We start from the raw sequence: 13257 nt of genomic DNA, 5'->3' as shown, positions 1-13257 counted from the left end.
AACACCATGATTTTCACAGTGGGCCAACTACGATATTGATAAATGTTTGCTGAATTAATTAACATAAAAATGGTTCTGATTTAGTCCCTAATTTGATAATACTTATAATTTGTAGAGAAATGCACATAAAACTGATTCAACACAGACTATACTAGCTTTTTACAGTAAATCAGCAAAAAAACCCTACTTGATCTATAAGAAAGATAATCAATTCTGGAAGCCAAATAAATAATATGAAGAAAGGCCCATATGAGGAAGGCTACTTTCTGGTGCTAGAATATGAATGAAGCCGTAGAGAGCTAACAGGACTTCAACAAGCAAAGGATAAAAAGTATTCTAAGGAGAGGAAAATTTGGGCAAAGCCACAGACCTAGTCGGGGTATAAACAGTGACTGGTGAACAGACAACTGGTGAACAGTGACTGGTGAACAGACTGGAGGGAAGTATACTGAAATACAGCAATATTTGCTATATATAAGAAAATATATTTGCTATACTGAAATACAGCAAATGGGCACACTGTGGAAAGCTGGAAAGCTTTCAGTATCAGAATTAAACTGTCTCTCAAGGAGAACCCACTGAAAATTTCATCATTAAAGAATGATGAAGACAGCAAAAACATGTTAACAGATTAAGATGAAGTGTGGAGACCAACTAGTAAACTATTTCAATATTTCAGGTGGAAAGGAAGGAGGGAAGGAGGAAAAATAATTATACAGTAGAACAACACTGCTCGAATGGGGAAGGGGTAGGTGATTGACTAAATGGAAAACCAAAACAGAGAAAAGACAGAAGAAGGATGTCAAAAGTTTTTTTACAAACACTTTTTTTTTTAAAGACTTATTTATCTGAAAGAGAACATAAGCAGGAGGGGAAGAGGGAGAAAGAGAGAGATTCCCAAACAGACTCTATGCTTAGCATGGAGTCCAACACGGGGCCTGATCTCCGGATCCTAGAATCATGACCTGAGCCAAAACCAAGAGTGGGACACTTAACCAACTGTGCCACCCAGGCGCCCCTCACGAAATATTTTTATTAATAATGAAAAAATACAAAAAATAATGAAAGTTCTTTTATAATTACTGCCTGAGTTTTCAATACACTTTATACCTAATTTTTATTTTATATGGTTAGGAAAAAAACTCCTCAATGTCACTATAATTTCACTCTTTTTAAAATGGTTAATTTCCTACAATCATTGGGATGAAAGAAACTACCTTATAATATGCTGACTTCCTCTATTCAGTAGAAGAAAACACTTTATGTCTAAAAGAATTCCAGTCTTTGTAATAGGCACTGTGCAAAAGTTAAAAATGACGTACAGAATTTTTTTTTTTTGATGTACGGATGTATTAACATCTGAAAGTATGTCATCTTTAATTATCAGGAGAATATATGAAGAATAATAAAATATATAACACTTACTTTTGCTGCACCTATCTGTTCTTTGCGAAACTTCTCAAGTGGAGCAATTAATACATCATTAGCGTTTTGAATCTGAAATTAAAAATGTAAACACATTAAGTTCTATAATATTTTATAAAAATATTAATTAAAAAAAACAGATAGCTCCTTTATTCAACTTACTTAAATAAAGAACTTTTGTTCTCTGGACGGCTTCTATAAATGAAATAAAAATACCTTGCATGTTAAATAGTAATTTCTACTTTATAAGGTTGTTTCCACAAATTATTTCACTTAATTCCAACAATAACATGAATAATGGAAACCAAGTATACATGTTGAGATCCTAGTCTAAACATTTAATTTCGTATTCTAAGATGTAACTAAGAAATAAAACAGATATTTACAAATACCTTTAATTACTCTGGTTTAATGTAGTTAGTTTAAGCATCATTTTAAAATCAAATCCTATAAAGCTCTTCTATTTGCCACTAGAATGTTATTCTACATCTGCGAAATAAAATAAGGTTCATTTTCTTCTATTTAATTAGATTTCTTACACTTGGCTGAATGTTCATATACTTCCAACCCTACTATAATATTACCTGATTTCATTTCAATGAACAGTATTTTAGCCCCAAACTCCAAACTGGGATTTACTACCACTTTAAGACATAAATATTTTAATTCGGATCTGTGAGAATATTGTGAAGAAGGAGTTTTCAGTGTGGGAACCAGGTACTGAATGCAAGAAATCTACATTTCTAAGAAAAACACTATGCTGGGAAGAAATCTTCAATTGAAAAAACCTTTACAAAGTATTAAAATTAAACACAGAATCTTAAATGTTCTCAACACAAACACGAAAAATGGTAATTATGTGACAGAATGGAGGTGTTAGCTATTGCCCTGATGGTAATCAGTTTGCAATATATACATGTATTAAGTCAACCTGCACAGTTTAAACTTACACAATATTCTATGTCCTTGATATCTCAATGAGGCTAAAGGGACAGTTATAGTTAACAAACAAAATTTATAATTTACCACTGTGATAATATGATCTATTATATAATTAGCAAATGCTAAGATGAAGAGAAATCTTTTTTTAATTTCTTTTCAGTGTTCCAGAATTCATTGTTTATGCACCACACCCAGTGCTCCATGCAATACATGCACTCCATAAACTCAGGCTCACCCAAACCCCCCACCCCACTCCCCTCCAAAACCCTGTTTATTTCTCAGAGTCCACAGTCTTTCATGGTTCATCTCCCCCTCCAACTTCCTCCAACTCCCTTCTCCTCTCCATCTCCCCATGTCCTCCATTGCTATTCCTTATGCTCCACAAGTAAGTGAAACCATATCATAATCGACTCTCTCTGCTTGACTTATTTCATTCATCATAATCTCTTCCAGTCCTGTCCGTGTTGATGTAAAAGTTGGGTATTCATCCTTTCTGATGGAGGCATAGTACTCCATAGTATATATGGACCACATCTTTTTCATCCATTCATCCGTTGAAGGGCCTCTTGGTTCTTTCCACAGTTTGGCGACTGTGGCCATTGCTGCTATGAACATTGGGGTACAGATGGCCCTTCTTTTCACTACATCTGTATCTTTGGGGTAAATACCCAATAGTGCAATTGCAGGGTCATAGGAAAGCTCTATTTTTAATTTTTTAAGGAATCTCTACACACATTTAAAATATGTAACTCTATTTTAAAATAGGTTAAAATATATACAGGAGTTCCTTACATCATTCTTACAACTTTACTCTAAGTGTAAAATTATACCAAAATTCTAAAATTCCAATGCAAGTGTTTTTTTTTTTTTTTTAAGATTTTATTTATTTATTTGGCAGAGAGAGAGAGAGAGAGAGACATCACAAGTAGGCAGAGAGGCAGGCAGACAGAGGAAGGGGAGCAGGCTCCCTGCTGCGCAGAGAGCCCAATGCGGGGCTCGATCCCAGAACCCTGAGATCATGACCTGAGCTGAAGGCAGAGGTTTAACCCACTGAGCCACCCAGGTGCCCCAATGCAAGTGTTTTACTTTCACTTAATTTCATTGAACTTCTTATTCTCTAGTTAAGTTTTATTTCTCAAATTCCATATCTAAGTCCACAAAGATAGTATACACAAAAATAAAAACTAGTGTTAGTGCCTTTGATGACAGCATTCTCCAATTCGCAAAAAAAATAATACTGCAGATACTAAAAGCAGACTTACACTCCATGTATAAAGACATAAAAAGGGATGCCTAGGTGGCTCAGTTGGTTAAGCATTTGCCTTCTGCTTAGGTCATAATCTCAGGGTCGTGGGATTGAGTCCCACATGGGGCTCCTTGCTCAGCAGGAGCCTGCTTCTCCCTCTCCCTCTGAAAGTCATTCCACCTGCTTGTGCGCTCTCTCTCGCTCTCTGATAAACAAACAAACAAACAAATAAAATAATTAAAGAAAAGATATACAAAGTAGATTAATACTCAAAACCCTTTCCAAGACATCAACAACAAACTGTAGATACCTATGACAACATCACAGTTGTGAGGTCAGACAGGCATTCCTCCAGATACACTGTGTAGGCATATTTCTAGAGAGAAATGACTGGAAAGTAGCAAAGTAGCTCACTTTTTTTTTAAAGATTTTATTTATTTATTCGACAGAGACTGATCACAGGTAGATAGAGAGGCAGGCAGAGAGAGAGAGGGAAGCAGGCTCCCTGCTGAGCAGAGAGCCTGATGCGGGGCTCGATCCCAGGACCCTGAGATCATGACCTGAGCCGAAGGCAGTGGCTTAACCCACTGAGCCACCCAGGCGCCCCAAAGTAGCTCACTTTTAATTGTCATGCTCTAAATCTTCTTTACTTTCATAAAACCCCAAATACATAAACACACATGTACACACACACACACACACACACACACACACACACCTGCTTTTAGACTAAATTGGCATAAGGTGAAAGACAATGTCATGAACACTTATGTGTAATTTTGAAAAATGATAAAAATAAAGGCTAGTATTTACTGAAGGTTTATGTTGTGCTAGAAACAAGCATGATCTAATATATTTAAAGTCAGTGAACTTAAACAGGGAGATACTTCTCAAGTGGTGAAAATAGCAACAATAAGGGTGCTGAATTAGATGATATGCAATATACAGCACAAGCACATATATTTAAAAAAAAAAAAACAAAAACTGGGTTTAAACTGGGGCCTGTTGTTATAAGCTGCTGTTTAACCATTCTCAGCATTGGCTGCAACACCTACCTCACAACTTAACTTGGTTCTAAGGACTAAGATAAGGAATATAAAACACTTAGTTCAGTGTCTTAACATAGTAAGTCTTCAAAATTTATAGCTTTTAATAGCTCCAAACTGACACAGATAATTAATCTCATTCTGTATTTATGTACTGAATACACTTCTGTATCTGAATCTATAGTACTACTCTTTGGTTGAAGTCTATCTATGTGCACAATATGAGAAAGTATTTTTCCATAAAAGTCTTGAAAGACAGATGGCCTGGACTCTCCCATATCCAATCACTAGGTACTTATGTACTGCCAAGCATCCTGCTGAGGTCTATGGTAAAGTGAAAAAACTAAGGCATGGACTAAACCTTCCAGAACTTTAATGTCTATTTGAGAAGAGAGGAAAATTTTATTCATTCAACAAATATTTGATGCTCTTAAAACACTGCTAAAATTTTTGGAAAAAAATTGAAAGACAAAACTGATTAGTTCTACATGATAAACTATGGAGGACTCCTTATGAATACATGAATACATCAGGATTTTGAAAACAGAAAAGATCCTTGAGAACTAAATAAAGAACTGAAAAGATAAAATAATTCTAGAAACAGGGAACACCATGAATAAAGGCAAAGGGGCAGAACTAAGCCTGATATGTAGGAAGGGAGAGTGCAGTACAGAAATATAAAGCATTTATTAAGCAATCATTAAGAGTCAATCATGGCTGTGAGTGCATTGACCTAGTTACAGGCCCTCAGTTAACTTTTGAAAAATGGGAATACAGAATGAATATGAAGCATAGCAAACAGTTCTGACACATAATAGGATCCATAGAATTAATACATTATTATCAACTAACAAGAACATTATCTAGCTGGAGAAAAGTGTGCATGTGTGTGCGTGTATACACACACACGCACACACACACACACTTTTTTTTTTTAAATAGAAAACTCAGTTGGAATAAGGAAAAGATACCCATAATCTAGGAAGAACAGTCTGAATATACAATCCCTACTGGTTTCTAAACAGAGAATTCCTGTTGTAAAAACCTGTTCTAGGAAGCCAGTAATATGTGGGATAGTTTGAGAAGGCAGAGATGAAGACAAGACCTGCCAAGTGAATAGCTGGGAGTGGAACTCAAATTTGAAACAGTAAGGTACTATGATCGGGCGCCTGCAGTGTTAACAAACTGCTAACAGGGAACTGCAGTTTTCTCAGAAACAGAAAAGGGGCCAGAGGGAGAGGAATCAAAGGGCACATTAAGAAGTTTTGCCTCAAGCGTTGGAACTCTGGCATCACATTAAGAACTAGAGTAAATAAGGTAAAGAGTATGTTTGTTGGAGAAAGAATAAAGATAATGAATTTCACTTTGGATCTATTATGTTCAATGCCAGGGGAAGACTCAAATATTTTTGGCAGAATATGCCGTCTCAAAATAACAGAGTTAATCAATATGAATGAAACGTATTACTGGGGAGAGAAGGATTAGGAAAGGGACCTAAAGGATAAATCTGTATACTAAGACACTGGTGCCACATTCCTATCCAATGGTTTCAGTCTCTGCCGTATGTAAATACGACCTAGCAATAAAACAAAACCTGAGGATACAACACAGGAGATGTGAATTAACAACCACCCTCGGGGGCAATTATTTCTTAACCCAATTTGCCCATATTTCTTCACTTTTTTTCTTTTGTTTTTAGATTTGTTCATTTTTTCTCTCTCCTCTTTCCTTCTCCTACTCTCATTCTATTAATGTGCAACTGAAGGAATTAAAAAAAATAAGTTTCAGAGGTACTAAACAGAAAAGGAAGGGGAAAAAAGATAGAGACATCAAAAGATATGATTTGTTGAGTATTTACTATGTGGCACGTACTCTGCTAAACTCATCATAATATCAAGAATAAAACTGATTTTATATGAGCAATGAAGTTCAAAATCCAAAAATTATCCAGAATGTTTTAAGCACGAGTGTTAAAGTTACACCCAGTTCCATTTTAATTTCAGCATCAAAACTTCTAAGTCTCAATGTCTTCATCCCTATACCTCTTAGAGTGTTTATAATAATGAAAGGAGAGATATACATATTTTTAAAATAACAAGCATAAATTTGACATATGGCAGCCTTTCAAAAAATGTTTCCTTCTTCACAGAATTTACAATGTCTCCTATGTGTTCAGTCTTAAATTTCCCAGGTTTAAAGTGTAGTTCTTCAAAGTAGAAACTGAATTCAAATTAATTTAACAGAACAATACTGATCTACTCGATAGATAATAGAGAAACAGGAATCTGTTTTTCCCATAAGCCAGTGCTACATATATGTGGTTTTACATCCCAAATATCATGCGTTTGTGCAGTCAATGAACCGCTGTTCACAACATGTGAATCTAAACTCAGGACATCAAAATGGAAATGCCAACAACACTCTTCAAAGGGTAGAATGTAGATTTAAAACCCAATCCCACTGCTTCTGACCCTTATCTTTGTACATTCCCCAGGGAACACACGCTTTTCATCCACACAAACTTGTCAATCACACGGACAAAAGTTTTCAACTCTGACGTAATCCAAGTGTAAATTAAAGGTGTTTAAAATTTTTAGCAGTTTTAAAAGTTATTGTTGCTACTGTATAATAAAGAAAAATGACATACAAAATGGTGGAAAACTATAATTAAGTGTGAATTAGGGTACAACTCTGGTGACTTTACTTTCATAAGGTCTAAAAAAAAAAGTCTAGAGAAATGAAATTTTGGCTCACATGGAACTCTTTGTCCCCAGATTTACACAAGAGGCTTGATGAAACTTCTTCCAGAAGGTAATTTCAGGTTGGGGGGCGGAGAGCTGGCAGGGAGTGTCAAGTCACAGATTACGAGATTCAAGATCCCATAATACATGTGGAATGTGTTACTTTGCATGAACTTTCTAAGAGGCTTTAGGAAAAATACAAAACCAATTTTAATATTCTCCCTAGATACTAATAATGTAAAATCTTAAAAAGGTCTTATTTCAGTAAATAAGATCTTATTATCTTACAATTACTTACTTACTATCTTACAATTCTTAACCCTCTGTAATTCTAAATTCTGGGTACAACCACCTTATTTTTATAGATATTAATCCATTTTAAAAATCAAATTATCTGGTATTTCACTTATTATCTGTAGCAGAGAAGCAAATATGATATAGGATAATATTTTACAATACTGCATTTACTGGGTAAATACACTTGAACTGTGGCGCAGTGTTACTTACACAAAGCCAGACAATTTAAGTTTTCACTTACCTATTCTTCTGCTGTTTCAAGTGGTTCTAACAAATAGCCACCAGGGAGTGCTCATAAGTCACTCAGAAGTAATAATTAGAAAAGTTTTTATGTGATCAGATGAAGAATTCTCTGAACACATCTGGAGTTTTTTGTGTGTGTGTATGTGTCCAAGTATACATGAATTATAATTTTCTTTAGATCATGGATTTTTAAGTGCTATCCTATTTTTATTAAATATTCCTATTTTGTGGGAAACCTGGGTGGCTCAGTCATCAAATGTCTGCCTTCAGAGCAGGTCATGATCCCAGTGTCCTGGGATGGGGTCCCCAGCCCTAAATTGGGCTTCCTGCTCAGTAGGAAGCTGGCCTCTCCCCTTTCCCTCTGCATGCTGCTCCCCCTACTTGTGTTCACTCAATTTCTACCCATCAAATAATAAAATCTTTTTTAAAAATTTCAAATATCAAAGAAATTCCTATTGGGGGGCACCTCGGTGGCTTGGTTATGCAGCAGACTCTTGATTTTAGCTGGGGTCATGGTCTCAGGGTCCTGAGATCAAGTCCCACATTGGGCTCTGCACTCACTAGGAAGTCTGCTTCTCTCCCTTTCCCTCTGCTCCTTCTTACACAGGTGTGTGCTTGCACAGGTATGTGCTCTCTTTCTCAAATAAATACATCTTTTTAATAAATTCCAATTTTTTAAAGATTTTATTTATTTATTTGACACAGAGAGAGAGAGAGCAAGCGAGCACAAGTAGGCGGAGCAGCAGGCAGAAGAGAGAAGCCGACTCCCCACTAAGCAAAGAGCCTGATGTGGGGCTGGATCCCAGGACCTTGGGATCATAACCTGAGCCCAAGGCAAACGCTTAACCAACTGAGCTACCCAGGTGCCCCCCAAAAGTCCTATTTTTAACACCTGCTTTTCACTGCTGAAAACCAACAAAATGTGCAGCAATGGAAAAAAACAAATCTGAAGGGTAATTCTTGCACTTTTACTTATTCTCCCCTTTCCAGGTTCTGGTTAAAATCCAGCATGGTTGGTACCATCACAGCCCATCACTAGTCAGTGAATATAGTATCCTATTAACCTCAACCTACTCAAGAATATCAGGATAGAAGACTGTAATTTTTCTACCTCAAACTTTCAAAGTCCCAAAACACTCAAAGATTTGAAAAGAAGATTTAATAATATTCTGTGGTACTCGCTAAAGCAACTGCTTGAGAAGACCACAACAGATGATGCTATTTACCGAAATAAAATCTGGATGGTGTAGCTCATTGCACAAATAACTTCCTGTTGAGATACTTATATAGCCAATCTGAACACAGAATAAATATCACAAAGGTATTTCATGAGTAGACGAAACACATTTAATTCACAAGATACCTATAAGCAGTCTGGGATAAGAACGGATTATTTTCCTATTAGTATTTGCAACCGGGAAAATTAGACACAGTCCTATTTGGGATTATTGGCAAGTATCTCCCTTCTGCCTTCTTCCAAATTCTGTCCTGTTCCTCCCTCCTAAATAGCATCTCAGGATGAAATTCTGGCAAGTGGTCTAGGGCTAGCCTGAGGTTCACTAGGTTCACACCTTACTCTTCACAGATATACAAGAGATAGTCCTGGGGTGCCTGGTTGGCTCAGTTAGTTAAGTACCTATCTTCAGCTCTGTTCATAGATCCTAGATTGAGCCCAGTGTCAGGCTCCCTGCTGAGCCAGGGAGTCTGCTTCTCCCTCTCCTTCTGCCTCTGCTCCTGTATTCTCTTGCTCACTCTCTCTCAAGTAAATAAAATCTTTAAAAAAAAAAAAAAAAAAAGAGAGAGAGAGAGAGAGAGACAGTCCTTCTCTTGCATCAGTAAGCCCACAACTCTTCTAAACTAGAACTCAAAAGTCAAACTCACAAAAGGTGTAAAGGATGGATATACAAATAAGACCTTCATTTAATAAGTGATACAAAGTCAAAGACTAAAGGCTTTACTTTATATCCTTCAATGTAAGCAAATTACTCTGAAAAACTATCTTCACCTTTAAAAAAAAAAAATGCTATGTAAGGTTAGCTGGGTACCACTGTAATACATTTAATTTCAACCTGAATGTCACTTGCTACTTCAGTACTGAATGTTTTGATTCTGCTTATTAAGCAGTATTCCATTATGAACCCCACCTCATTGGACCTCATCTGTTTAGATCCAACACTCATTTAAATTTAATATTACTTTCATATTTTCTTTACTTTTACCAGTAATTATAATTTTCTTATTGAAATATACAGGTAAAGAAATCTAAATTTTTGGAGAATGATGCTTTATGAGTTGTCCCTTATATCAAAAGACAGGAAGTAGTACACTCTTCAGGAGAGTGCACTAGTTTCTGTTTAATTCTTGGTTTATATCCTGACAACTGTACAATCTTGGTCAAGTTATTCAAACTTTCCAAGTCTGTTTCCCTTTATGTTTAAGGATGATAATATGTTTATTTACAAAGATTAAATTTTATATTTTATGTATAATGATCATAAGTTTATGAGTATAAATTTTTATGTGCTTCCTTTTAAATTCATTCTTTTGTGTAGGTCAATTATAATGCATATATGTATATTTTTTAAATGAAATGGGAAGTTGTTACTGTAGTGCTAGTATGAGAGTGAAATCTCATCAGCATATACTGATACTCTTAAATGGAACAGAGTGTTTATCTAGGGTAAACAGCAAAGAATCCTCTCCACTTCTAGAACTTATAACTATCCCAAATAACTCAAATTAAAGTTTACTATTTTTAAACAAAGTCATCTACACTCATAAGATAAGGGAGTAGAAAAGCATTCATCCAATAAAGAATTGATCATTTTCATTGAATCTAAGTAAGAAAGTAGAAGAGAAGGGTAAATTGCAAAATTTCATATAATCCAGTGCAATCTAATGATGTCGTAACTCTAGGTTGTACCATTGAAATTCTCTAAATATTAACTTATTTTAACAAGAAAGGAAAGTTATTTTTCTTAGGTTTTTGTTGCTCTTTTTTTTTTTTTTTTTTTTTAGATTTTGTTTATTTATTTGACAGAGAGAAATCACAAGTAGATGGAAAGGCAGGCAGAGAGAGAGGGAGGGGTAAGCAGGCTCCCCGCTGAGCAGAGAGCCCGACGCGGGACCGATCCCAGGACCCTGAGATCACGACCCGAGCCGAAGGCAGAGGCTTTAACCCGCTGAGCCACCCAGGCACCCCGGTTTTTGTTGCTCTTAAACTACTTTTGCATCATTCCCTTTTACCCAGCAATCTCTAATGGGAGATTACACTAAGAATATTTTAAAGCATTCAAGCATTGAGGAAAACATTTTAAATATGAGATATAACTATAACATATTGTCTGCTCAAAACCTCTGTCCACTTATTATCAGCCTGATTACTACTTAAACATTTATAATTCTAAGATAAAGTAGACTTAGAAAAAAATCAGCAAAAAGAAGGCCAAACTGCTTTTCAGCTATAGAAAAAGAAGATATGTGAAGGTCAAAGTGGAATTAATATCTTACAAGCTACTTAAATACTCTAAATATCCTACACATACATCATACATTCATCATAACAAATACTTTTCTTTTGATTATGACCAGAAAGTATGCATTTAGGGAATGCACTTTTATGGAATATATGGCTGCATTACCTCTCCTCAAAGGGCACACAAATCAGATACTGAAGTTTAATCTACCTGTGAGAACACAAGTAATTTAAGAAATGCTGAAACCTCAGTTGTTTCAATGGGTTAAATAATCACTCCTAAATTTCGCTGGGTAAAAACATTCTGCAAAATTACCGATGAGGTTACTTCAGCCAGTCCTATGCCTTTGGAATTCTCAAGAAATCCTGGGATCTATTGAAAATGTATACATCTGTGGTATTGCCAATAGTATCCAATGATGCACCTAAGTTTGTTAACCCTTCAGGAGATGGCCAATGACTTTCCTGTAACACAGCAGTCCCGTGTACTGATGTCCTTATGCTTATGAAAATATACCTTCTCCCTTCTCCCCACCTTAAATATCAAAAACACAGTATATCTTGAGCTGAGTCAATTGGGGCCTCAGGACTCCACCCCCCCGGTTTTATCCCCTAGTAAAAGTGGCTTTATGTTGGGGAGGAGCTTCAACAAGGTGATAATTTCTGTAATTCAATGTTTATCTCTTCCCCACCTTGCTGTTATTGCTATTTCTTCTGCTAGTATTTCTCTACGCCTCTCAGTATTCTCTACTAAAAATATCTTGGAGAGAGAAACTGAAACCATTCATTTGTTTTAAATTCTTCATTTGTGAATTTAAGCAAGCTTCTAATTGTTGTGAGTTTGTAAAAGAAATGAAAATTCATTAAGTAAATTCCCAGAGTCACAGTTATTTTACAGCAATTACATCTTAGGAGCTGAATGTTAATTTATTTTAATCACAATTGCTCAGTATTTCTGTAATGGCAGATTGTCAAAACCTTAAGAAAGACTTAAGATACCCCAGTGTATATGCAATTTCTTAAATTGCTTATTCTAATTTTGCAATAATGGGAAAGGAATGGAAGGGAGAAAGAAATGAGGAAGGAATTAGGCAGGATAGAAAAGCATATAAGCAAAGCAGAGACTAACTTAATTAATACAGGGAGTGATAGAGAAAGTATAAGGAGAGATTGGGGGCTAGTGATGGGCAGGAGCATGCTCACAGTGGCTCTAGGAAAACACTATGTATATCGCTGTATTCATTCAATGATGTGGGGTTGAAGTCAGCTGAGGTGGAAGTATTTACACCATGGAAATCAATAAGCATTACAAATCAGGGTTATGTGCACCTACACATGCATGTGCGCATGCACACACACACACACGCACGCACGCACCCCTAATTGCTGGCAGTTAACCTTTTCCAACACATCAATGCTTAGAACTATATTTGGAAGACACCAATATTAAACTACAAACAGTGGGAAAGAGTGGTATATACACAAGACTCCTTTCATCTACTTTATTTTTTTTTTAAAGATTTTATTTATTTATTTGACAGAGAGAGATGACAGTAGGAGAGAGGAAGGGAAGAGATCACAGAGAGAGAGGAAGGGAAGCAGGCCCCCTGCTGAGCAGAGAGCCCGACGTGGGACTCGATCCCAGGACCCTGAGATCATGACCTGAGCCGAAGGCAGCGGCTTAACCCACTGAGCCACCCAGGCGCCCCTCATCTACTTTCTAAAGTACCTCTTTCAAACCTGTGTACCTGTGTACCTTGTGAGCTTATAACATTTCCAATTCAGTATGTCTTTCCCAACGCCCAAAAGATTAAGCTCATTTGTACTTCTTCACACTTAAAC

General features: G+C 36.2%; 1 protein-coding gene across 3 annotated transcripts in view; it reads right to left on the bottom strand.

The window, feature by feature from the left end:
• Window positions 1-13257, bottom strand: part of ARHGAP42 (Rho GTPase activating protein 42) — a 279033-nt gene that overhangs the window by 129870 nt on the left and 135906 nt on the right. For all 3 annotated transcript variants that reach the window (XR_001177542.2, XM_004780869.3, XM_013050169.2), the window contains exon 4: window positions 1426-1497. Coding sequence is in view for 2 of the 3 variants with exons in the window: in XM_004780869.3 (XP_004780926.1) it covers window positions 1426-1497 (72 nt within the window). In the remaining variant the exon portion in view is untranslated. The remainder of the gene's footprint in view (window positions 1-1425; window positions 1498-13257) is intronic.

This window comes from Mustela putorius, unplaced genomic scaffold, assembly GCF_011764305.1.
Source record: "Mustela putorius furo isolate JIRA1106 unplaced genomic scaffold, ASM1176430v1.1 tig00000460_pilon_pilon_pilon, whole genome shotgun sequence".
In the NCBI taxonomy this organism is placed as follows: Eukaryota; Metazoa; Chordata; class Mammalia; order Carnivora; family Mustelidae; genus Mustela; species Mustela putorius.
Note: the sequence above shows the minus strand (reverse complement) of the source record. Positions and strands in the feature narration are given on the sequence as shown.